Here is a 26,428-nt window from a genome sequence, read left to right as displayed (position 1 = left end):
CACTAGGATACAACTCACACTCTGCATATATTTTCTAGATAAGCTATTAGCTGAGCAAGAAAATCACTTGTGATATCGGGGATAAGCTCGGAGGACTATATAGGGAGCCTTGGTTATCTTATAGGTGTTCTTTTTGTATAAAATGTGTCCGAATGGGTTACGGCCTGGAATAATTCGAGCTATTGGTAAATTGTCGAGGAATATATTAGAAATTCTTTTGGGAAGGTATTAATTTCTTAATGTATTTTAGAGTAGGTTGGCTTGATTAGTTGATGAATTGTTTGAATATATATATATATATATATATATATATATATGTTTATGTTGAAGGATTGGCATTTTCTTGAGTTCAGAGCATATGAATATATTAGTAGGTTATAGTTTATTATTTGTTTGGAAAAAAAATGAAAATTGAGGGAAAATACTGCTAGATTTTCGCATCGTGACATATATATGCAGACAAGTTCTTGTCTTAAGTGGCTGTTCGGTTAGTGTAAGGCTGTAAGCAGATACTTGTGAGGGAATGGCAGAGCAAGAAGACCAAGGGAGGACAGAGCAAGCGGGAGCTGAGAAAATGGTGAAGCCCCGTCAAAATTGTCTTTTTCTTTATTAAGAGATTTGATTTGTTGATTTTTTTTAAATTGAAGCTAATTATATAGCGTTAATATTAATTGTTTTGACAATATCACTTTTCTTTCAGTTCCAAAACAGTTTCGATTTTATAATTGTAAGGCTTTTTATTCATTTCTTTGCCCTTAGTATTTCTCTTTCATTCGATCCAATATTCTTCATGAACTTTATGTTGAATTGTTATAAGTAGTAGTACTAATAATAATAATAAGTCATTCTTATTTTACAATTCAAGATTGCTTATTTCCTACAGAAAAATAAAAACTATTTTGACAAATACATGTATATGATTAGATACTTGTTAACAATGAATGATAACAAGATGTGAGACTCGAGCAAGTCTTGTGTGTAACGGTTATATGTAACATAACCCATGTGGTAAAATTACAAACACTTGAAAATTTCTATTTTTGTGATATTTTTAAAAACTAATAGAACACTTCATTTTCAATAATCTTGGTCCTTAGGAGATTCACCAAAAAAGAAAAACAATTCTGGCCCTAAGGAGTAATTAACTTCAGGCCATAACCAGAACCACAAGTGCAGAATGCGATCGACTGTTGACAGACGCACATAGTGAAATAAAATCTACTTTTACCAATGGATGCATGAGATCCCTTTTAGTGTGAACAATATGCCAAGAGAAAGCATAACGTGACTCCATGTTCATGATGTGTCTGATTATGCTTCCCCACGCATCCAGGAATGTATCCATGAACAAGAAGCATACCATTTATTGAAATCATCTTTGGAGAACTGATTGATGGCAAATTAATATTTTGAAAACCAAATTAATATTTGTACTTATGTATTTGTCAAGTACAATATACTTGTTGTCACGACCCGAAAACTTTAGCAGCATTACCCCTATATTCTCAATATTTCCAAGCTGCTAATTCGAAACAATAACATTAAAACAGATTTCCAAGGGCAGCATTTCTTTCAACCAACTCAATGAATTCTCTTAATCAGTGATTCATTTAAAACAACATAAGAATAACATCTAATCTAAAAAAATGTACAGTCATGAGTTTATTTTCCACACTAATCAGGAAGAGCTATTCCAAAAATCTGGGTCGCAACTTACTTAGAATTTCTGACATACACAACTTAATTACGTGGCAAAATAATTTGACTAGCTATGAGTCCTCGAAGTTAATCCCCAAATACCAAAAATGATTCTCCTGCGCAGCCGAGCTATTCTCTAGCTCATTTGAAAAAAAAAACAAAAAATATACAGGGTTTGAGCTGCATCTCAGTGCGTATAAGATTCTAAGGTAAAATGAAACTACTATTAAATTAATAATTGTTATGAAACAATCACCCAATACCTATATATATATATATATATGTATATCATAAACTACATCAAAGTCACTCATCACTACATCAGTCGACATATAGCTATAAGAATGAGATCCAAATTCGAGTTCTTATCGCAATACACACTTTTCAATAGCACAATTACGGTCATGTCAACCAGAATAATTCTAGTGCGAACACTTACACAATATTTACGGACAATCACCAGTCTTAAGCTCGAGCCACCAAACGCAAACCTTCCAATATCAGTATAATTTCATACATATATTTTATACTTCTAAAACAACTATTATTCCTATAAATAATGCAATCACACCCAAATCCATCGTTCACCTCAACAGCAGTAAACTCTAAGAATAATTATCAAATTCATTCATAATGGTACCGTGACTTGACATAACACTATATCCTATCTCCATACATCTCCCCCTAAACCTCCACAACTCCCATAACATATCTGAATACTCAATATGAATCTCAATCTCAATTTTAATCAGGCCCCGTTTTTATATTCCGCCAGATCTACCGTCTAGCGGCCGATCAGACCCTTATTTCTATTCCGCCGAATCCAGCGGCCAATCATGCCTCGTTTTTTTATATTCCACCGGGTCCAGCGGCCGATCAGGCCCCGTTTTTATATTCTCCCGGGTCCAGGGGTCCCATGGCTAACACAACCAAGCAACCACCAGCATACACAATCGCAATCACCACATCATCACTCTCAACATATCAATAAACAAATTCTCAATTGCAATCAACCATGACATTCTTCCCAAATAAATAAATAAGTAAATATATATATATATATATATATATATATATATGAAGTACTCACAAGACTACTAAAAATACTTCACCGAGTCAAACCTTCAGGGTGCAATCCCCACGACCCACATCCGTTATAACCACAGAATTAAGAAACTGATATGGGTATGACACGAATATGGGTATGACTTACCTTATCTCCTATACAGTTATCTTACATACACAATGAAATTGATAGAATGATGGACTCGAACTCCACGAGCATGGAGTCCCTACGTATCTCGTTATATCAAGAATCAGAGCCCACGGAGTTCTTATATCATCCTTAACTTATATCTACACCGAAGTAAGAAATTCGTAGTTTATAATTGATCAGCACCAAACGTGCCTTACTATACCTAATTTATCTCTGTAGAGACGAGATAGTTCCATATCAACACCTTTTAAAGCACATGATAGGGGAAAAGTTTGTAAAATCAATTATTAACAAAATAATTCAGTTAGTAAAAGAACAAAGTTCATTAGGCTACGATTCAGGAACCATAACTAACTATAGCCTCGAATTTCGTTAGTATTTTACCCAATCATGACCCCAAGTTATAGCAAGAAATACATATATCATATATATAAAAGCAAAGCTAAATTAAATAGTACAAAATTAAGTAAGATCAATCTCACATACTTAACACGCACTAGCCCAATTGAGTACACTAACTTCTCCTTGATGTTTCTCCCATCTTTCTAATGTCGTCCTATTTCTAATTATTCAAGAACAATTCAGCTAAGTCAAAAGAATTTTCACCAAATTCAAATCTAACCACACATACCTAAGTACATCAGTTAATCTTAACTGATTATAAGCTCAATTTCCCTCTCTCGGGTGCTCCCCATTGCCCCTCCTCAATCTACTCTCAATCCGCTAAAACCCGATCCCCTCCTTGCTCGGTTCTTCGGTCACTAACCTCCTGCCACTCTCACCTCCTCTTCTCTGCTTCTCCTTTCCTTCTTTCGCGAGTTGCATGACTCTCGAGTTCCCTCTACCTCTCGCTTGCTCTCCTTCGTGCTCTCTCTCTCTCTCTCTCTCTCCCACCATGTTTCTTCATCGAGCCGATCAGTCTCCAAAGCCCCACCCTCTAAAATAAACCAAAAATAGAATGTATATTATTAAGAAAGGGGGTTGAAATAATTATGGGCTCCGGGAAATTTAGTGAGGCCTTATGGGCCCAATTATAGTATCGAAGCCTATCATGATCAGCCCCAATTAATTCATTCTTTTTATATATATATATATATATAAATTATTTTTTTAAATGCGCCAGACAACATTAAAGTATAAAACATACATGTACAAATGCATATATTTATACATTTATAGATATATTAAACATATGCAAGTTTGTGTGTGTGTGTGTGTGTTTTTTAATGCATGTTTAAATGCCGGGTCTCACTCTTGTTAATAATGAAGAATAGCAAGAAAGAGCGATACAGGACTCCGATTTCATTCCCCATCCTGGGCTCCTTCCTTATCTATCCGAGCTCATGGGAGACAATCTGCATTGCCTAGTGAATAAATGGACGAGTAAAGGAAATTTACAGGAACTCATGGGGACAATCTGCATTGCCTCATGAATCTGGTCCTTAGAAGTAACTTCAGGCCACAATCAAAATGACTAGCGCAGAATAAGATCGATGGTTAACAGACGCACATGGTGAAGAAAATCTATTTTGACAAATGGATGCATGAGATCCCTGTTAGTATGAACGATATGCCAAGAGAGAACATTATGAGTCTCCATGTTCAATCCATGCCCTGTCCAACTCTGCTTCCATCGAGTCTGAGAGCTCTTGTCTCTTTTTCTTGAGTTCTTCCAGCTCTTTCATTGACATTTCCCATTTTTTCTTCAGTTCCTCCGTCTTTGCTTCTGCAATTGAAATATCTTTATCCAGTCGCTTGAGCATAAGGTCTTTCATTTGTCTACCCTTCTTAAGGTCTCTCTGAAGATGGCAATCATTTTATATTTAGTCTCATATTATTAACTTGAAAAAGAAATGTTCTAGGCAATAGACGATGAATTGTCCAACAGTTTTCTTTCCAAGCAAAGGTCTAGGAGTGGCTTCTTTTTCCTTCTTCAGGTTTTTCCAATCACTGTTCCTTTCCCGGCAGGGATAGAAATTAAGATCGGGATGACTTAGGAAGAGTCATGGCGGCTACTTAATGCTTTGGAAAATGTGGTGGAATTTTGGGATGTGGGGCTTACCTTGGGGATGACGCAGTCGATATCAGCAGCACAATTACACTCCTCGCAATAATAAACACCATGCTCTGGGTGCCTGAGTGTCTCACACGCATCGCAGTACTGCTCCTCATTATCAAGTTTGTCATCAACAAATCTATCACGGAGCACCAGCGGATGGTAGTTGTGGTGGAATGTGTGTTTGACAGAAGGGGGTAGTGGCATGCAACTGAAGTGAAGATTATAGTTGCACCGAACACAGCGGTAGAAGTCAATCCTGCAATCATCATAACACACATTGCATTGTACGTTGTAGCAGAGAGGGCAATCGATATATAAATCTTCATGGTAAATGAGAGGGTGGTCCGGATGAAGAGGGTGCACAATCTCTTGTGCCCGCCGTCGACATCCATTGTGAGGTGGCGTGGCACGCAGGGCCTCCTCCACTCCCACTCCCGATTTCTTCTTCTTCTTTTTTTGAATTTATTATTATTATTATTATTATTATTACTATTAAATGGTTTTGCCGGAATTTTGGCTGGAATGTTGACCGAGAGGGCAAACGCCTATTTTTCTTGAAAGGTCTGCGGGCAAAACTTTCCTGCCTTCAAAGGGGAGGGGACAAAACTGTTTTTCCTCTATATAATAAATCGAATATTTACAATTGTGTAATTGAAAATCTTATCAATATAGTGGCCGGTAGCATATTTAGTGGACTAAAAAAGGAAGAAGAAAAGAACAAAGTCTCCGTAAGGAGCTAGCTATATTATTAAACTAAATTAAGATAATTGGATATAAATAAATTAAAAAAAAAAGAGGAGGAAGAAATAGCAACAAATAGATAGAGCGCCTCAGTCAGAACTAAAGGGAACAGGTGAAAGTGAAACTGATCATGACTATTATTATAATTTAATTTATAAATATAGTGGCAGACAACATATATTAGTTTTTTCTTTCGGTAGTGACATATATTAGTTTTAATTGACTGAAAAAAGACAAAGAAAATAACAAAAGTCTCTGTAGGGCGCCTAGCTATTAAATTAAATTAAAAATAACTGGGAAAAAAACCCCGCTCCATGGCTGGAAACAAAAATCAACTTCTATGTTATTATTGATACAAAAATCAAACTTCTATGTTATATTCACTGAATAGAGATGTTTGAGGGAATATAGAGATTATTGATCATTCCCTCTCTTTCACAGGCAAAACATCTATTTTTTTCGATTACTAAAAAGATTCATGACTTATGAAAATAAAAATCTTAATAACATTGCTATTAATTGTTTTGACAATACCATTTTTCGTTCCGTTCCAAAACAATTTTGGTTTTGACAGTTCATTTTCCATTTGTATATAAGCAGACAAGTTCTTGTCTTGAGTGAGTGTTCGGTTAGTGTAAGGCTAAGCAGACAGTTGTGAGATCCCTGAGCAAGAAGACCAAGGGAGAACAGAGCAAGAAGAGCTGAGAAAATGGCAGCGCAGAAGAAAATGGTGAAGTCCTGTCCAAATTTATTTATTTTTTCCTTTATTGAAGATTGATGCGTTGAATCTTTTTTTTTTTAAATTAAAGCTAAGTGTTTAACTTTAATATTAATTGTTTTGAAAACACTTTCGGTTATATAATTGTAAGGCTTTTTATTTATTTCTTTGCCCTTAATATTTCTCTTTCGTTGGTTCCAATATTCTTCATGGACTTTAAGTTGAGTTGTAATAAGTAATAACAATGAGAAAAAAAACTCATTCTTATTTTACAGTTTTTTTTTGGCCACTCTTATTTCACAGTTCAAGAATTCTTATTTCATAAACTTTTCTTTCATTATTATATTTATTTATGTGGTGTTACCGGATGCACGGATGGCTAATTAGAAATTTCTCAAAACTTCTTTAACTTATCTTGAATTCAAATCGATCTTTAGTAATAATTTTCAGCCTTTCTCAATGGTAATATCTCTATGTAATCGGATAATCAATATTTTATGTCCCTTTAATCCTACAAATTTTATGCTCCTTATAGAAACTGCATTATAATTATGGGGCATTTCTTCGGTAAAGCTTCGGGCCTTGAGACAGGTGGCACATCATCGACTTTGTAGGTATATAATTTGAGCTGTCTGTGCTTGTTAGTTGATTTAGCTTTGCTGCATTCTTGCCGAATCACGAATTTCTATTTGATGGAAATGAAATGGTTTATTGAAAATTTGAACAGATTTTTTGTCGAAATTCCCAGCTGAGATGCTCAGGTTACTGTTCATGTTAGCATATTTAAACTCGTGGGATCTGATCTTTGACATGGTGTGAATTTTGGAAAGCGCACACTAGAATTTGTCATGTTGGAAATAGTAGTCACGATAAAGCTGGAGAGCAAACATAAGGTTCGCATGTAAATGGACGTTCTACTATCGTAGCAATTGCCAAGAAAAGGGATCGCATCAAATCGACTGTGAACCCAACCTATCGAGAATAAAAACTATTTGACAAATACATGTATAATCAGATACTTGTTACCAATGAAAGATACCAAGACATGCAGGACTCCGATTTCAATTCCTCATCCTGGGTTCCTTCCTTATTTATCCAAGCTAATGGCAGACAATCTGCATTGGGTAATGAATAAAAGGTAAGTGTAAAATTGCCTAATATATGAGTAACTAATAAGACTAGCTATAAATATATGATACAATATCTCCGCTAATCTTGGTAATACAAATAGATCCTGTAATAGTAAGCAAGGAAAGTTTATACGAATTCATGAGAGTGCATATCAACCTATTGACTTTTCAGAAGTGTACTTGAACATTTTATTTTCAATGATCTAGTCCTTAAGAAGTAATTTCAGGCCATAATCCGGATGACAAGAGCAAAATAACATCTGCTAACGGACTCACATAATGAATAAAATCTATTTTGACCAATGGATGCGTGAGATCTCTATTAGTATGAAAAACATGCCAAGAGAAAACATTACGGGACTCCATGTTCATGGCCTATCCGACTCTGCTTCCAGTTGTGCTGGAGACTCTTGCTTCTTTTTCTTAAGTTCCTCCACATTTTTCATTGCTCGAGCATAAGGTCCTCCACTTGTCTTTTTTTTCTCGAGATCTACCTAGAGCTGGCAATCATTTTTATTTTAGCCGTCTCATATTATTAAGTCGAAAAAGAAATATACTTCTTCGGCAATATACTGCGAATTGTGCAACAATTTTCTTAAATTCCAAGCATGGTTTAGGGCTAGGAGTGGCTTCTTTTTCCTTCTTCAGGTTGTTCCAATCATTGTTCCTTTCCCGGTACAAAAATTAAGATTGGATTGACTCAGAAAGAGTGATGGATACAAAATGCTTTGGAAAATGTGGCGGAGTTTTGGGATCTGGGGCTTACCTTGGGGATGACGCAGTCGATATGAGCAGCATAATTACACTCCTCGCAATAATAAACACCATGTTTTGGGTGCCTGAGTATCTCACACACGTCGCAGTTTTACTCCTCATAATCAACAACTCTATGATGGAGCACCAGCTGATGGTAATGAAGTTCGTGTTTAGCAGAAGGGGGCAGAGGCAAGCAAGTGATGTGAAGATTATAGTTACACGGAACACAGCGGTAGAAGTCAATCCTGCAATCATCGTAACACACATTGCATTGCATGCTGTATGGCCTATCTTTTCGAAAGAGGATAGGCTGTGCTCGTGACGCTGATGTTTCAGAGTGGACCTCCTCATAACACAATGTGCATGGAAATGGATCTTACAATAATCACGGTAAAAGGTGAGTCCATTACCTCTATGGTCAAGAAATGCGGAGCAAGGAAGGGATGTATCAAACGGCTGAGAACGAAGAACGAGCGGATGTTTTGGGTGAATAGGGATTTATGATTCACGAGGTAGTTCAGCACAGGTTCTATGGATCTCGAAGCGGCAATAAGTTAGTGGACAGACATAACCTAGACCTTCAACAGGCAACTCATAGACTGTACACTCTGATATATTTCTCTCAGCTAGACACCGAAGCCTCATCGGGTGTTCATGGAAAAGCCCACCGTTAAGAGTTAATTCCTCTTTCGTATCAGAGAGAGATCGGAGAGCACATCCCACATGAAGGTCAAAGCGACACTCTTCACACTTGAATCCGAAGCCACGCATTTTGTAGCAGAGAGGGCAATCGATATATAAATCTTCATGGTAAATGAGAGGGTGGTCCGGATGAAGAGGGTGCACAATCTCTTGTGCCCGCCGTCGACATCCATTGTGAGGTGGCGTGGCACGCAGGGCCTCCTCCACTCCCACTCCCGATTTCTTCTTCTTCTTTTTTTTGAATTTATTATTATTATTATTATTATTATTATTACTATTAAATGGTTTTGCCGGAATGTTGACCAAGAGGGCAAACGCCTATTTTTCTTGAAGATCGGGGGTAATGTGTAACTTTGAAAGGTCTGGGGGCAAAACTTTCCTGCCTTCAAAGGGGAGGGGACAAAACTGTTTTTCCTCTATATAATAAATCGAATATTTACAATTGTGTAATTGAAAATCTTATCAATATAGTGGCCGGTAGCATATTTAGTGGACTAAAAAAAGGAAGAAGAAAAGAACAAAGTCTCCGTAAGGAGCTAGCTATATTATTAAACTAAATTAAGATAATTGGATATAAATAAATTTAAAAAAAAAAGAGGAGGAAGAAATAGCAACAAATAGATAGAGCGCCTCAGTCAGAACTAAAGGTAACAGGTGAAAGTGAAACTGATCATGACTATTATTATAATTTAATTTATAAATATAGTGGCAGACAACATATATTAGTTTTTTTTTTCGGTAGTGACATATATTAGTTTTAATTGACTGAAAAAAAGACAAAGAAAATAACAAAAGTCTCTGTAGGGCGCCTAGCTATTAAATTAAATTAAAAATAATTGGGAAAAAAAACCCGCTCCATGGCTGGATACAGAAATCAACTTCTATGTTATTATTGATACAAAAATCAAACTTCTATGTTATATTCACTGAATAGAGATGTTTGAGGGAATATAGAGATTATTGATCATTCCCTCTCTTTCACAGGCAAAACATCTATTTTTTTCGATTACTAAAAAGGCTCATGACTTATGAAAATAAAAATCTTAATATCATTTCTATTAATTGTTTTGACAATATCATTTTTCGTTTCGTTCCAAAACAATTTTGGTTTTATGATCGTAAAGCTTTTTACTTATTTCTTTGCCCTTAATATTTCTCTTTCGTTGGTTCAAATATTTTTCATGAATTTTAAGTTTAGTTGTTATAAGTAATAATAATAAAAATTATTATTATTATTATTATTATTTAACCTTTCAAGAATTCTTATTTCATAAAATTTTCTTCCATTATTATATTTATGCGGTGTTACCGCTGATGCGCGGATGACAAATTATAATTTCTCAAAATTTCTATCTTTAGTAATAATTTTCAGCTTATGTGACAGATAATATCTCTATGTAATCGTGGGCGTTAGCCCTGTTTCTCTATAAATAAATAAAAAATGTCTATAAAATCGGAGAATCAATTTGTTATGTCCCTTTAATCCTACAAGGTTTATGCTCCGTTATAGAAACTGTGATACAATTATACTATTTTCTGGACGAGTTACTCTTTTTTTCCTTAATTATTATGGAATTTGTGAAAAATCATCGATATGTTATCTACTTATCTAAGGTTTTTTTTTGCCACTATCTACTTATCTAAGTAAAAAAACCGACTTTTAAGATAATAGAGATTTTACAGGTGTTGGCAAACAATAACAACCACTATAGTTGTTTTATTGTTAATTGTTAGATCCTCTTATGTAAAATTCTAACCATATACGTGTCTTAAATTTTTTAAATTTAAGATTCACCCCCATAGTTTGATTATCGATAATTTTGGCCACGCATCTTCACATTGACGCTCGGTCTTGCCCGTGAACGAGCCGGATTTTCTTCGGTATTAAAGTGTATCAAATTGCACCAGTTAAAAAAAAATTAATTACATAAAAAAAATAAAGAAACACGGTACAATATCGTCTTCGGTTCCTCTTCTCCAAACGAACAAGAAAAAATTGAAGCAAGCAAGCAATCTCGAATAATCCCTAAAACCGCCCATGAAAAATTTAATCTCGTCAACAATCATCACCGCCTCGAGACCGCCCGCCCTCCTCGACTCTGCCTCCAGCTCGAGCCGAACTCCTCCCCTTCCTCCGCCCTCCCTCTAGGCCTCACAGTTCAGTAAATTTCTTCCTGAACAGTCGAGGTGTCTCCCGCCCTGATCCGTCTAATTGAGTGATGGAGTAATTTCATTAGCAGTAACATCAAACAATATGTACAGCAGAGCCAAGCCCATGACATCCATGCATATACATACCTATCCAGAAACTACTTAATTAATTTATTCTTTCAAGAATTGATCATCTACATATATAATTGATTTTTATTTTTTTCAACGTCCACAAAAGTTCAAGATTTGCTCCCAATGCCTTCCTGACACTCTTGACCCATCAAATACGCGCAATGGAACTAAGCTTAATTAAAATAGGTCCTCACAACAATTGCATGTTTTTACTCACAAAATTTCTTAAATAAATATGAACCCAAATTCATCCAATATGTACCCTAATTTGATCAATTCTGCCCAGCTTCTCTCTAGCACAAACACAGAGATAAATGGGACGGATGGGAGGCATGAATCCCTCAATTTGTTCCCACATTCCCGCCTATAAGGAGAAACTAAGGGGAAGAAGACGAAGCCCACATGTAAATAAGTGGACGACATAAAAGGAGCTCCCAACATAAGGTGATTACATAATTTACCGGTGCAATTCAGTTTGAATTAATATTGAAGCGGATCCGGCTCAATCACTGACGAGACCGAGCGGCGATGAGAAGATGCGTGGTCGAAAATATTGATAGTCAAACTGTGAGGAGTGAATCTTAAAATAAAAGAATCTATGATAAGTGTATGACCAATATTTTAAGTAAGGGAATCTAATGGTTATGAATAAAATAACCGATTGTTTTTACTACCAACCGTGGTAGTATCACCCTTTTAACATATATAACTACCCATGATCCATAACTAGATTTTGTTACTTCTACTAATAATTAAGATAATTTTCCTTTTGATAAGACTACTTTTTACAAATATATTTTAAGTCATGGGTAGCACAAGCCACTAGGCCAACAGCTCTAATCATGTTCTAACTCTGCGCAATGATTCCAGGATTTACTAATGCTGTTGATATGTGCACCCCTTTTTCCCTTTATCACTTTCTTTCTTATATTCGTTTATGCTTTCGACCGAGGATTGCGTCCCCACTGAACTTGGATGAGCCAATAACCATTGTGTGTGCCTTTGCTTATTGAGGGGGAATCAGGCCATGCCCGAAAGCTCATACAAAGCCCACCTTCTTTCTGTTTTTTTTTTGTTTTTTTGTTTTTTTCCCTTTGGATGTAAGTAAGGTTCCTTCCTTATTATCCAAGCTCATATGGCAGACAATCTGCACTGGCTAATGAATAAGTGAACAGGTAAAGAAAGTGTATAGGAAGTTAGGAACTCGTGAGAGTGCAGATCACACAATTTGGCTTTTTAGAAGTACTTGAACACTTCAATAATCAGTAATCTGGTCCTTAAGAAGTAATTTTAGATCATAATAAGAATGACAAGCGCAGAATAAGATCTCTGCTCACTGATGCACATAATGAATAAAATCTATTTGGACCAATTGGATGCATGAGATCCCTATTATTATGAACGATGTGCCAAGAGAAAGCATTTCGAAACTCCCAAGGTCATGGCCTATTCAACTCTTCTTCCTGCTGCGCTCAAGAGCTCAATGTCTCTCGTCTCTTTTCCTTGAGCTCCTCCAGATCTTTCATTGCTGTTTCCCATTTTTCCTTTGACATTTCCCATTCTTTCTTTGCCATTTCCATTTTTATCTTCAATGTCTCTGCCCCCGCTACTTTATTTGCAATTTGTTCATCCAGATGCTTGAGCTTAATGTCCTCCATTTGTCTCCTTTTCTCGAGATTTGCCTGGAGATGGCAATCACTTATATTTAGTCGCCTCATTTTATTAACTCGAAAAAGAAATATAGTTCTTAGGCAATATACTATGAATTCGTGAAACAATTTTCTTAATTTCAAAAAAGGACTAGGAATGGCTTCTTTTTCCTTCTTCAGGTTTTTCCTATCATTGCTCCTTCTTCGAGACAGAAATTTAGATCGGGATGACTCAGAAAGAGTCGTGGCTAGCTACCTAATGCTTAGGAGAATAAGAATGTGGTGGAATTTTGGGATGTGGGGCTTACCTTGGGGATGACGCAGTCGATATGAGCATCATAATTACACTCCTCGCAATAATAAACACCATGTTCCGGGTGCCTGAGTGTCTCACACACGTCGCAGTATTGCTCCTCATAATCATAAAGGTCATCAACAAATCTATCACGGAGCACCAGCTGATGGTAATGAAATTCGTGTTTAGCAGAAGGGGGCAGAGGCAAGCAACTGAAGTGAAGATTATAGTTGCACGGAACACAGCGGTAGAAGTCAATCCTGCAATCATCATAACACACATTGCATGGCACTCTGTATGGCTTGTGGCATATCGTATCGAAATAGGATAGGCTGTGCTCGTGACGCTGATGTTTCAGAGACGGCCTCCTCATAGCACAATGTGCATGGAACTGGATCTTACAATCATCACAGTAAAAAGTGAATCCATTAGTCATCCCCATGAGGTATTCACTTCCAAGACATGCAGAGCAAGGAATGATTGTTTCGAGCCGCTCAGAAAGAAGAACGAGCGGATGTTGTGGGTGAATAGGGTATACACCTGGTAGTTGAGCACATGTTTTATGGGAATCCAGCGTGCGGAAAGCTTCTGGACAGTCATAACCTAGACCTACAACAGGCCACTTGCAGAGAAAACAGGCATATCCCTTAGTCAGACGCCGAAGCCTCATGCAGTGTTCTTGGTAAAGCTCACTGTTAAGAATTAATTCCTCTTTCTTAGCAGAGATTGATTGGAGAGCACATCCCACATGAAGGCCAAAGGGACACTCTTCACACTTGAATCCAAAGCCATGAGTATTATCAGAGCAGAGAGAGCAATTGTGAAAATCTGCTTGGCAGATCAGAGGGTGGTCCGGATGAAGAGGGTGCACAATCTCTTGTGTCAACTTGGCACACGCTGGGTGGAGCAATAAAAGGCAGTCAGGGCAACAGTAAAAATCACCCGATATCCCTTCCTTGCAAAGTCTGCAGGTGGCAGGAAACTCTGGTTTTGCTTGAAAAGATGTCAGTTGGTGGGGGTGAGAAAAGTGATTGATCTCTTGCCTATCCTCCTTAAAAATCTGATCATCTCGAGGAGGATGCACAATGGAAACAGCACATTCCATATCGAGATTGAAATCACATTCAGTACAGTTGTATGCAGAGCAACAGTACCTCTCGCAGACTTTGCATCGAAAGCTAGTCTCGGAATCGACAAGCAAGGTGAGCGGGTGCTGTGGATGGAAAGGATGATTAATTATCTCTCGGGATGCCAGAGCGCAAGATTCGTGCAGCACGAATATGCAGGCACGGCAACCATAAACACGACCGGAGATCCGCTGTCCGCATGCCTTGCATTCGATATAATTTGGCGCATCCACGCGGAAGGATGCAAGACGATGGTCGTGAGCAAAGTGCTCAATCATCTCCTCCTCATGGTGGTTCTTGTCCTCGTGCTTTTGCTCGTCCTCCTGCTCTTCTTCCTTAGGAGGAGGGAGAGTTGCAGCTGCACATCCCACATGTAAGTCTATTTCACAGTCATAACATTGATAACATTTATCACGTAGCGCGTTACGACACCCATAACAGCGAAATCTCGGGCTTGCGTCCATGGAGAATACAAGCGGGTGCTGTGGATGAGAGGGATGTTGAATCTTGGGAGGCAACTCGGCACATGACTTGTGGAGGAAGAACTCGCAGTCTATGCAATGGTAGGCCGGACCTTTCACGGAGATACTACAGATCTTGCATCCCAAGCTGAAATCTTTGCTCAGCTCTTGCAGGACAAGGGCATGTTTATGGAAGCGATGCTGAAGAAGGCTGGGGGTATTAGCGGCTTTCATCCTAGACACAAAAAAACGCAATGAAGAAGAAGAAGCAGCAGCAACAAAAACTAATAGAGCGCCTCAGTCAGATAACAAATTATTATTATTAATTTAATTTAATATAGTGGCCGGCAACATATATTACTTCGACCGGCTTAGTGGACCTCAATCGTTTTCTTTTGACTTTGTCCACTGAACTTCCTTTTCCTCTAATTTGGTCCTTCAATTATCCACATCCTGGCACTTGCAAGTACGGGGTATTACAAAACAACAACAAACAGAGCTAGCTGGGTTCATATAAATATTATAATTCTATTTTATATATAGTGGCCGGCAACATATATTAGTTACCTGAAAAAGGACCCAAGACACAACAAAAGTTTCTTTAGGGGCTAGCTATCAAATTAATAAATTTAAAATAATTGGATAAAAGTCCACCGAAAGAAATAGTCGGATTAAAAAAAACCCCACTCCATGGTTTCTTCTCTTTCCTTTTGTGCTCCTTTGTGAGTGCGGTGGATAATTCCAAACGGCTTTTACATGAAATTGCGTTTATTACCAGCTTGTTAACCTCGACAAACCAAGCCCCACCCATGGAATTTGAAAAGCATGAGGAAGGTTGCTTTGAAATTTGCTTCAGCCACCGCAAATTTATTTTTGTCATTTCCCAATTTTACCTCCTTTATAAATTCTATCGCCCCCAGTCAATTTATTGATCTTTTACTTTTTTTTTCGGTGGGTCCTCTTTTTCGGGGGGTTATTGATCTTTTACTTTTTACTTTCAATTTGAGAAATTCTTTTATACTGTTATTCAAAATTATCGCAAATGTTTTTGTACCCTTGTGACAGAATTCTTAAGAAAATTTTCAATATTGTGATGGGATATATTTACAAAATCTTCGCATATGCACTGGATATTGGTACCATCTACGGGGTGTGCACGGATACCAAATATATCCAGAACCGGTCATAACCTACCCGTTAGAGTAGGATTCGGGTAGCTCGTATTGAAAATAGGGTAGAATCCGGGTATTAAAATTAGGAACCAGTGAAAACAGGTTCCGGTTCCTGCATATAGGGTACCCAAAACCAAAACCGAAATCGGAATCGGTACCTGGACCAGATAATAATTTTCCTAGTTATATTCAGATATATTTCTCCCTTATCGTTGGCAGCTTTGGTTTGACGATGATCGGTGTATCCTTGGTGAGGCCTGATCGTATTATAGATGTTTAGTTTTGTGAATGGATTGATGAGACATATTACTCTTTGTTGTAGATATATTGTGAATTTAATCTAAATTTATGTTGACATTCTGTTATGCATAATTACTGATATGGATGAGACATTTTCGGTTTTATTTGGCGAGACAAAAAAATTTATAGGTTCCAACAGGGTACCCGGAACCTGTGGGATAATACAGGTTCCGAGTAGGTTCCGGTTCTATGACTCAACAAGATAAGGTCCGGTTCTAAAATTTTAAAACATATTCCTTACAGGGTAAGATCCGGGTATTGTAAAAAAAGCAAGGTACCCGGAACCGAACATCTCTAGTACTATCGTTGGTATTCATGTAGAGGCATCAATACTCGTCATGGTTCAAGTGCCTTTTTATTAGACGGAAAAGTCAATCACCGCTAAATATAATGGCGGTATGCAATTTTGATATGCTATATTTATATTTGTTTGGGTTAGTTGGAAAGAGCTAGCACGTAATTCTCGAACCCGTGAGAGGTTGTATTTAGTAAGTCAAATAACTCACGTAGTTATTTTGATTTACAAGCTTTTTCTTATTTTAATTAGATAATTTTATCATTTATATATAATTTTTTTCAATTATCATATTAGCAGTATTAATTTTCCATTTACGCAGATAATTACTGATTAGTATTTTATTTTATTAATATCCTTAGCAATAATTGTAACTTGTTTCGGCAACCCCAAAATAGTTTTTTAGACACCTATAAAGTACCATTTTTAGTTTCAGCAAATTTAAAAAGTAACATATCAAACACTAAACAGTTTTTAAGAATCATCAATTATTTTTCAGCAATTATGATTCAGCACCTCTCTTTTAGTAACCGCACTCCCAAATTAAGTCTTCATCTTATTGCTCTCGACAGCTGCACTTCTTAGAATTCATACTTATATTCTCCTCCGTATTGATGTTGCTTCTTACTTAACCAACAAGTAGTTAAACTTTTTTTTTTTTTATCTTTAACTAGTCACATGGTCCGCACGTTGCACGGACTTTTATGTTTTATAATTTTGACTAATATTTAAAATTAAATTTATGAATATTGATTAGATAAAATTTTATGTTAGCTTCTTCTAATATGTTATTTATTAGGTAATTAATTAATCTTGATAAACATATAATTCATTAATATAAGGGGACATGAATGGATATCAGATAATGAGTTGAGAGAAAGCCAATGGAGAGCTCTCGTCGCGTTATTCTAATATATAAATAAACTAGTCCTTTAACTCGTGCATCGCACGGGGTCTTGCATTTTTACTTTTCAATTAATATTTCGTAAATTTAGTTTTAGAAATACATATTGGAATTGGAACTTGTTTTCCGTAAGTTCATACTTTGCACTAACTATTGCATGTCAACTCTCGATCGCATTAAACAAATAGGTGTCGAGAAATTTCAACACGAATTGAAAATAACCTATCAATAATTAAGCAAGAAGCAACGTATATGACTCACCCGATCACCCTGTGACCGAAAATTCTTGGAAAATAGCCCAAGGTTATTCATGCCTTGGAGGAATGCATGCACGATTAATTGATCCAATCTTTATTCCATTTCTTTTCTCTTCTTTATCTCTTTTTTAAAACTAAATTTGACTATTATAATTAATAATAATAATAATAATAGTAACAATAATCTACTCTATTACAATAAAAAGTGTGAGGGTAATCTCATTAATCCCATATTTTTATAATTCCATTGTTGCCCCCAGCCGCTTCTACCTTTTCCTAAAGACGCTCTGCTCAACAGAAAAAAGAAATAAGAAGGAGACAAAGCGGTCGAGGGGCCATTCTCTGTATACTTTATGGAAAATCCTTCTTTATGAGAGATCCTCCGACTCAAGGCCACTCAGTCAACTACTCGCCACCCAGACACTTTACATTTGCTAGGTAAATTTCATGACTTCAAAGCATGTTCAATGTCAGAATTTGCTTAATCTGATGTTCTTGATGTTGCCTTTTCATTTACTTAATAGTGGTTAACTGCCGATTATAAATCTCATCATTGAACTACAACGATGAAGCCTTTAGGGCAACAAATTGATCCCACCGTTGTATCCTTATAACTCCTTTGCTAGGCCGTGCTACTGTGCCACGGTACCAATCAATGTTACTTTTTAATCGTGATTATCAATTTTTTATCGTTGGTACCTTTTATGTTTTGCTGTATTTGTTCATACAGTTCTTTATGGACCCTGAGTAGCTATGCATATTTCAAATGTCATTACGAGTTAGAGTTTCGTGTATTTTAAAACCTTGGAGGTTTCTACTATTTGACTATATATTGCTCTAATGATGTGCATGCCAAGTTTTAATTACTGTAATCTCACTCTTTTTAAAATGTTGAACAGCTAGAGCCTTTGTTTTGCCTTATTGATGGTGCGTTCCTTCATGTTTTATTGATATATTCTAGTTCCTGGGCTAAAAAAACACTTTCTTTTCTTTTTCTTTCTTTTTTTAAAATAAATTGTAGGAAAGGTGGAGCAGCCATCCCATGTGCAAAAAATGATACCATTTCATAGCAACAGCTCAGGAGACTAATCCAACATGTTGCAGGCTCTGCATCACATGTGGCAATATGCTACATGCTATGCTACCCTATTTGAGGTCTCTCTCTCTCTCTCTCTCGCACCAATTTCAGTTATTTCGCTCTCATACTTGGAGTGGATTTGGCATCATCAATGATGATCACCACTTTTTCAAGAGCTTCCCTTTTTTGTATCGATCTAATAATCTGTTTGATTGTATTGCAACGCAGGTGTTTGTAATTCAGTGGTCACACAGAAATCCCAAAGACTAGGTGTTATTGCAGCTTGAAGATAACACCAATTATCTGCATGGAGTAATTCATTTGAAAGGCTTCGGCCACCTACTCACTCTCAACAGCTGAGAATGTGGCTCCAAGTTTCTATTTGGATCTAACATCATGAACTTCTAGGATAAGCTTAACAAGAAGCTCTCAGTGAGGTCACCATTTCTTGCTTTCTCTCATATTATTAGAAAGATTAAATTAGGTCCATAATACATGGGGGGAATTTGTGCAGTAACTATCTCCCTTTCTCTTTTGTTGGAAAGATTAGATTAGGTCCAACTTAAATGTAGGGAACTTGTACAATCACTACCTATTTTCTCCGAAACAACGAAGTTTGGCTTCTGCATGTATTGACAACCTTCACTAAATTTAACACTAGCAAACATATGTATGGAAGCAGGAAAGTGAAGGCCCTGGATGTATTCAAGAAATATGGGATGGACTACTGGTTGCTACGTGCAATCACCGTAGGACACTCATGGTATTTTGGAATTGGGTATATGAGTTCAATGTGGCAAGTACGCTCTCACAGCGGACTCATGGTATGGTAATTGGTCGATTCGATGCCTTAAACACCAACCCAACGCCCCCGACCCAAAGCACCACAAACTCTGAAAGCCGTGCAAACTCTTATCAGCATTTACAAGGCAATGTCGGAGACTGAAGTCACACTCTGAGATCTACTTTCCTTCATGCTAATCTCATACGAGAGTTGAATGTGCAGGAATTCTCCACCGAGAGGCCCGCAACCGGTGGTTCAAATGTACCATGTCCGTGGACCATGGCTAATGTCGAATGCTTGGTTGGCACAAGCTATGGTGAAGGTGCTGCAGGTAGCATCCAGCGCAGGTCATCAGGTGACATGTCATTCTCTCAATGGTGCTCATTATTATCTCAAACGCGGGGGTGAGAATGCATTGCCTTACTTAAACCTGGTGGTCCTAACTCATCTAAATCCAATTTCCGGTGCTGCTGAGTTCACATATGCATAAATATTATTTAAATAGCGGATCTAATTTTTTTTATTTACCAAAAAAAGTTATTTTTTTTTGGCTCTATGTCCAACAGCTACCTGCATTCTCAATTATCCCATTGAACCTATTATGTAAGCTCTAAATGTTCTCTTTTAAACGTGCTATTTTTTTTTTTTGGTTGCTTACGCATTTATAGTATTCTCTATCCTCTTATTCTATTGATATAATATGAAGCTCTTGAGCATTTATCGTATTTAAAACCATCAATCTTATGAGCTTTCCTTAAGCAATCTTCTCATTGCAAAGACCTCAAAACTTTTCTGGTCGTTCACTCGAAAGTATCGAGGCAATTTAGGACCTGATTGTATATCATTATATGAAGAGTCTATATCTTAAATCTTCTGGAGGGCAATTTAATTATTTAACATACTCTAAGTTATTTTATAGAAGGCGTTCCTCTTGATCAGCTCAAAGACACAACCCATGGCAGAGCTTTCCCAAGTTGTTCCTCTGGCTCTGGGCAGCAAAGCATCTCATGGGCCAGGATCCGCCCTCATGCCTCAGCTCCACGGGATGAAATATCGTCTCTATCTTCGCCCACCTAATGAATTCGTTACGTATGCTCTGTGCAAAATATCAATAGCCAAGATCGATGCAGAAGGTAATGGTTCTCTTATCAATGTTTCGCATTTTCACAGATCAGTTTTGAAACTTTGTCATTTAAAGCACGAAGGGAGATTATCAGGTATTGACAGCACAATAAATTAGCACAGAAGCAACATAAGCGAGAGAGCTTGTAGGAAACAATACTCGATGTTCATGCATCTAATGCTTATAGGAGATATTCGGTGTGCAATTGAATGCAAGGATGGGAGTAGCAATTAATTACCACGGGTACGCTTATGCATGTGGCTTTGCCTCATTTGACCACGTGAACTGACCTTAAAATCTTTTCGCGGCTTCACGAGCTCGAGAAAAAATTGAAGGCAAAGACCGCCTTGTCTTTTCAGATCCTGTTTCACCTACATTATCCAATGATACAGATACTAACGTACCCGCTAGTAAGTTAGTATACATTTTTTCATTTTCTTAAGTTTCACCTGCTGTCGTGAAATCATATATGCTAGAAATTGTTTTTGTATTAACACACACAAGAGAAAGTTAAAGAAAAAGAAATATATACTAAAGTAATTCTCGGGAGTGTTATTTCTTTTCTTTTGTCTCTGTGGCTAGGAGAAGAAGAGGAAGACGATGAAAAGCAAAATTTTGAGTCTCCCTGGTTCAGTCAAAAGGCTTGAAAAGGCGAAGCCGTCGCTTACGCCGCTTTCATTCCCCGATTTAAAAAACTATTTGACAAATACATGTATAATTAGATACTTGTTAACAATGAAAGATTGCGGGACTTCGATTTCATTCTGTTGGGAAAATATGACCGAAAAGTAAAAAGGACACACAAAATTGATTACCCGGTTCGTCAGAGAATAAATTCTGATTACGTCTGGGGGCGCCGCCAAGCCAAGTATTCTATTACTTTTTCTTTGAGTTAGGGTTACAAGAGATAGAAGCTGTTACTTATAAATGGAATCACCCTAATTACATCACTAATGGGCCGAACTAAAAAAACAGAACAAAACATGGACTGAGTTGGATCGCCGCTCTCGATCTGAAATCACAGTACTTCAGGCTTCATAACTCAACACATTCCCCTTCTTGACCTCCTAGGCTCCTTCCCTATTCATCCGAGCTCATGGCAGACAATCTGCAGTGGCTAACGAATATATGGACAAGTAAAGAAAGTGCATAGGAACTCATGAAACTGCAGATCACGCAATTGACTGAAATGCAGATCACGCAATTGACTTTTCAGAAGTACTTGAACACTTTATTTTCAATAATTATGTCCACAAGAAGTAATTTCATGTCATAATCAGAATAACAAGCACAGAATAAGATTCGCTAACAGACGTACATAGTGAAAATAAAATCTACTTTGACCAATGAATGCATTACGAGACTCCATGATCATCCCCGGTCCGACTCTGCTTCCTGTTGCACCCGAGAGCTTGATATCTCTTGTCTTTTTTTTCTTAAATTCCTCCAGAATTTTCATTTAACTTTCCAATTTTTTGTTGAGTGCCTCTATTTCTCCTTCTTGACGGGAAATTTGTCCATCCAGTTGCTTGAGCGTAAAGTCTTCCATTTGTCTACTTTTCTCGGGATCTACCTGGAGCTGGCAATGATTTATATTTAGACACCTCATATTATTAATTCGAAAAAGAAATATAGTTCTTAGGCAATATACTATAAATTTGTGAAACAATTTTCTTAATTTCCAAACAAAGGTCTAGGACTAGGAATGGCTTCTTTTTCCTTCTTCAGGTTTTTCCAATCATTGTTCCTTTCCTGGCCGGGACAGAAACTAAGATCGGGATGAGCTAGAGAGAGTCGTGGCTAGCTACTTAATGCTTCGAAGAATGAGAATGTGATGGAATTTTGGGATGTGGGACTTACCTTGGGGATGACGCAGTCGATATGAGCATCATAATTACACGCCTCGCAATAATAAACACCATGTTCTGGGTGCCTGAGTGTCTCACACACATCGCAGTATTGCTCCTCATAATGATAAAAGTGAATTCATGTTGCACGGAACACAGCGATAGAAGTCAATCCTGCAGTCATCGTAACACACATTGCATTGTGCCCTGTAGAGTTCGTGGCCTATCCTTTCGAAATAGGATAGGCTGTGCTCGTGACGCGGATGTTTTAGAGTCAGCCTCCTCATAGCACAATGCGCATGGAACTGGATCTTACAATAATCACAGTAATAGGTGAATTTCCGAGAGCTTTCCAGACATGCAAAGCAAGGATTGGATTTGTCTAGTGGCTCAGAAGAAAGAAGGAGAGGATGCCCTGGGTGAATAGGGTGTTCTGATTCACGTGGTAGCCCGGCACATGTTTTATGGATCATCATGTGGCAATAATTATCAGTACAGACGTAAACTAGACCTTCAGCAGGGCACTCGCAGCAGACAATACCGCCTGGGTCATGACGATGTCCCTCAGTTAGAAACTCAAGCGTCATGGGGTGTTTATGGAGAAGCTCACTGTTAAGAGTTAATTCCTCTTTCGTGGCAGAGAGAGTTCGGAGAGCACATCCCACATGCAGGCCAAAGAGACACTCTTCGCAGTTGAATCCAATATGGACACAACCAGAGCAGAAAGAGCAATAACGAGATTCACGAAGACCTGGATGGTAAATGAGAGTGCGGTCCGGATGAAGAGGGTGCACAATCTCTTGGGCCAATTCGGCGCACGATTGGTGGAGCAGAAAACGGCAGCCAGGGCAACAGTAAAAATCACCCGATATCTTCTTCCAGCAGATGTTGCAGCTGGCTTGAAGCTCCCTTTTGGCATGAAAAGATGTCAGTTGGTGGGGGTGGGAAAAATGATGGATCTGATCTCGCCTATCGTCTGTGCCACGACTCTGATCATGATCACGAGGAGGAGGATGCACAATGGAAACAGCACATTTGTCATCGAGAATGAAACCACATTCATTGCAGCTGTATGCAAAGTAACAGCCACTCTTGCAGATTTTGCATCTAACCAAAACCTTGAGATCCCCGCTAACAAGCTGGTGCTGTGGATGGAATGGATGATTCATTATCTCTCGGGGTGCCAGAGCGCATGATTCGTGCAGAACGAATATGCAGGCACGGCAACCATAAACGCGACCAGAGATCCCCCATTTGCATGCCTTGCAACGGATACAATTTGGTGCGTTCACGTGGAAGGATGCAAGAGGATGGTCGTGAGCAAAGTGTTGAATTATCTTCTCCTCGTCCTCTTGCTCGTCCTTGTGCTCTGCTTCAGGAGGAGGGAGAGTTGCAGCTGCACATCCAACGTGCAGGTTTACTTGGTAGCTGTCACATTGATAACTGTTGGAGAAAAAGTAGTGATGCGAGAGAACACAATGTCTCACATCGGTTGAAAAGAAAAAAATGGAAAAGTTTATAAAAGACAAAGGCCCAGTAATCCATAGATTTAAACTTTTGGGTTGCATATGGGCTCGAGTCTGATTTAAGTCCATTTTTATTTAAAAATTTATCCAACTGGTATCAAAGGGATTATAATCCTGGGCGTGTAAGGCTGCCCTTTGTGCGGTGTAAGGTGCATGTGGTCATCTATACGACCTGTTGGCTCGAGTGTAAGCATAGCGTGCGTCTCGAGCAGACACCCGTTGTGTCCGATGTCGGGACTTCAAAGTGAGGGCAGGTGTGATTAAGTGTGTGTACACAAGTGGTCCCGTTGATTGGGTTAGGTCACGTTGCTCGTGTAAGACGACACGATACTACGTGAGGGCGGGATGTTAGAGAAAAAGTGGTGATGTGAGAGGACACAATGTCCCACATCAGTTGAAAAGAAAAAAATGGAAAAGTTTATAAAAGACAAAGGTCCAGTAACCCATAGATTTAAGTTTTTGTATTGCATATGGGCTCGAGTCTGAATTAGGCCCATTTTTATTTAAAAATTTATCCAACAATAACGAATAACGACATTCATAATGTATTAAGTCTTCACACCCGCTACAGAAGCATTCCTTTCTTGAGTATATAAGCGCCAGCGGGTGCTGTGGGTGAGAGGGATGTTGAATCTCGGGAGGCAACTCGGCGCACCACCTGTGGATGAAGAACCCGCAGTACTCTATGCAATGGTAGGCCGGACCGCCTTTCGCGAAGAAACGGCAGATCTGGCATTGGAATCTGAAACTTTCGCTCAGCTCTTGAAAGATCAGGGCATGTTTATGGAAGGGATGCTGAAGAAGGCTGGGGGTATTAGCAGCTTTCATCCTTGAGACATAAAAAAAAAAAACACGAAGAAGAAGAAGAAGAAGAAGAAGAAGAAGAAACAACAACAAATCTCAGAACAAAAGTACATTATTAAAAGGAGCTCGTGCGAGTGAAACTGATCATGTCCCAACAGCTTGCTAGCTTGGGCACATTATTAAATATTATTAATTTAATATAGTGGCAGACAACATATATTAGTTGATTAAAAAAAGACAAAGAAAAGCACAAAAATCTCTGTCCGTAGGGCAGCTAGCTGTTAAAGTAAATTAAAAATAATTTGATCGCGAAAACCCCGAGCTCCATGGCTTTTTTTTTTTGGGTAGAAACCATGGCTTCTTTTCTTTCCAAGTGTATTTTTCAATGTTGGAACTTATGTTCTCTTCCATATTGATGTTTCTTCTTATTTAGTCTTCCTTTTATCTTTGATTTTCTCTCTCTGGACTTTCTCATCGCATTCTATTTTGCCCATTAATAAAGAAGTAACTAGCTTATGTATTAATATCGATAGAATCAAATTAAGAAAGGATTTCATGGCTACAGTTGTAGATTATGATTTATGACGAAATAAAGTAACCAGAATCATCATAAGATGGATAAAAGGCCTCATTGGACTCTTCATATAAGATTGAACATGTTACTCATTTGTAGACAATACTAGACATGAAACCCATTCATTATACGCTATTATCGATACAAAAATCAAACTTTTATGTTTTATTCACGTAATAGAGATGTTTGAGAGAATTTAGAGATTATTGATCATTCCCTCTCTCACCGGCAAAATCATTTTTTTCAATTAAAGGAGACTTATGATTTAATATAAATAAATAAAAATTCTAATAACTAATGAAATAGTATCTGTCATATGATCATCGTGAAAATCAAATTTAGCTAAATATATGTTACTGTGCTATATTTTTTTCCTCAAAACCCTTTTTTTATAATAGAAGAAAAATCTATATTTTGACCTTTGGGCCCAGACCTCGGACTACTAGGCGATTCAATCAAAGACTATAAACATAGATTTTTTGAAACTTCCATGCAATTGGAAGATTTTTTTAAAATTTTTATCAATACAGTTGGAGAGCATTATCTCTAAAATAATTTTAATACTTGCTTCCTCCAATCAACATGCTATATTTAAAATTGTTTAATCATCATTTGCATCCCAGCTCAGTATCAGACTTTGGTTCGCATTGAAGTTGTATATATATATAAATATAAGATCTAATCTAGAGTCCATCTTTAAAAAAAAAGAAAAAAAGAAAAGAAAATGTATAGTCCATCTACCCTGAGGTATTATCTGATTCTTGGACGTAGGACTTTTTATTATTATTATCCGTAGATCTCTTCTTGTTTACCGACCTGTGGGTATTCAATAGATAGATAGATCAATATCAATCCGTAAGTTTTCCATTAAAATCGATCCATGGATCTCTATTATGAATGGACACATAAGTCTTTATTATTTCTATAGA

The 26,428-nt window shown here is 37.6% G+C and overlaps 2 protein-coding genes and 1 pseudogene across 2 annotated transcripts; all 3 read right to left on the bottom strand.

Moving 5' to 3' along the window:
- Positions 1-7,022: 7,022 nt before the first annotated feature.
- Positions 7,023-9,238, bottom strand: LOC116208266 (annotated as a pseudogene).
- Positions 9,239-12,522: 3,284 nt separating this feature from the next.
- On the bottom strand, positions 12,523-15,116 carry LOC116208261. Its single transcript, XM_031541607.1, has 2 exons — positions 13,261-15,116; positions 12,523-12,985 (listed from the first exon to the last, which is right to left on the bottom strand). Exons 1-2 carry the CDS (start codon positions 15,067-15,069, stop codon positions 12,776-12,778), a joined length of 2,019 nt encoding a protein of 672 aa, XP_031397467.1. The 5' UTR covers positions 15,070-15,116; the 3' UTR covers positions 12,523-12,775.
- A 6,463-nt stretch (positions 15,117-21,579) lies between these two features.
- On the bottom strand, positions 21,580-24,513 carry LOC116208265. The gene is made up of 2 exons (XM_031541610.1): positions 22,609-24,513; positions 21,580-22,327 (listed from the first exon to the last, which is right to left on the bottom strand). Exon 1 carries the CDS (start codon positions 24,188-24,190, stop codon positions 22,715-22,717), a length of 1,476 nt encoding a protein of 491 aa, XP_031397470.1. The 5' UTR covers positions 24,191-24,513; the 3' UTR covers positions 21,580-22,327; positions 22,609-22,714.
- Between the last annotated feature and the right edge of the window lie 1,915 nt (positions 24,514-26,428).

The sequence above is a fragment of the Punica granatum genome, chromosome 5 (assembly GCF_007655135.1).
Source record: "Punica granatum isolate Tunisia-2019 chromosome 5, ASM765513v2, whole genome shotgun sequence".
NCBI classification, from domain to species: Eukaryota; Viridiplantae; Streptophyta; class Magnoliopsida; order Myrtales; family Lythraceae; genus Punica; species Punica granatum.
Note: the sequence above shows the minus strand (reverse complement) of the source record. Positions and strands in the feature narration are given on the sequence as shown.

Coding starts and splice junctions, on each gene's coding strand:
- LOC116208261 (XM_031541607.1), bottom strand. CDS start 15,069: ATGAAAGCCGCTAATACCCCCAGCCTTCTTCAGCATCGCTTCCATAAA. Junction 12,986..13,260: donor TCGACTGCGTCATCCCCAAG/GTAAGCCCCACA, acceptor TGCCATCTCCAG/GCAAATCTCGAGAAAAGGAG.
- LOC116208265 (XM_031541610.1), bottom strand. CDS start 24,190: ATGGACTTAAATCAGACTCGAGCCCATATGCAACCCAAAAGTTTAAAT.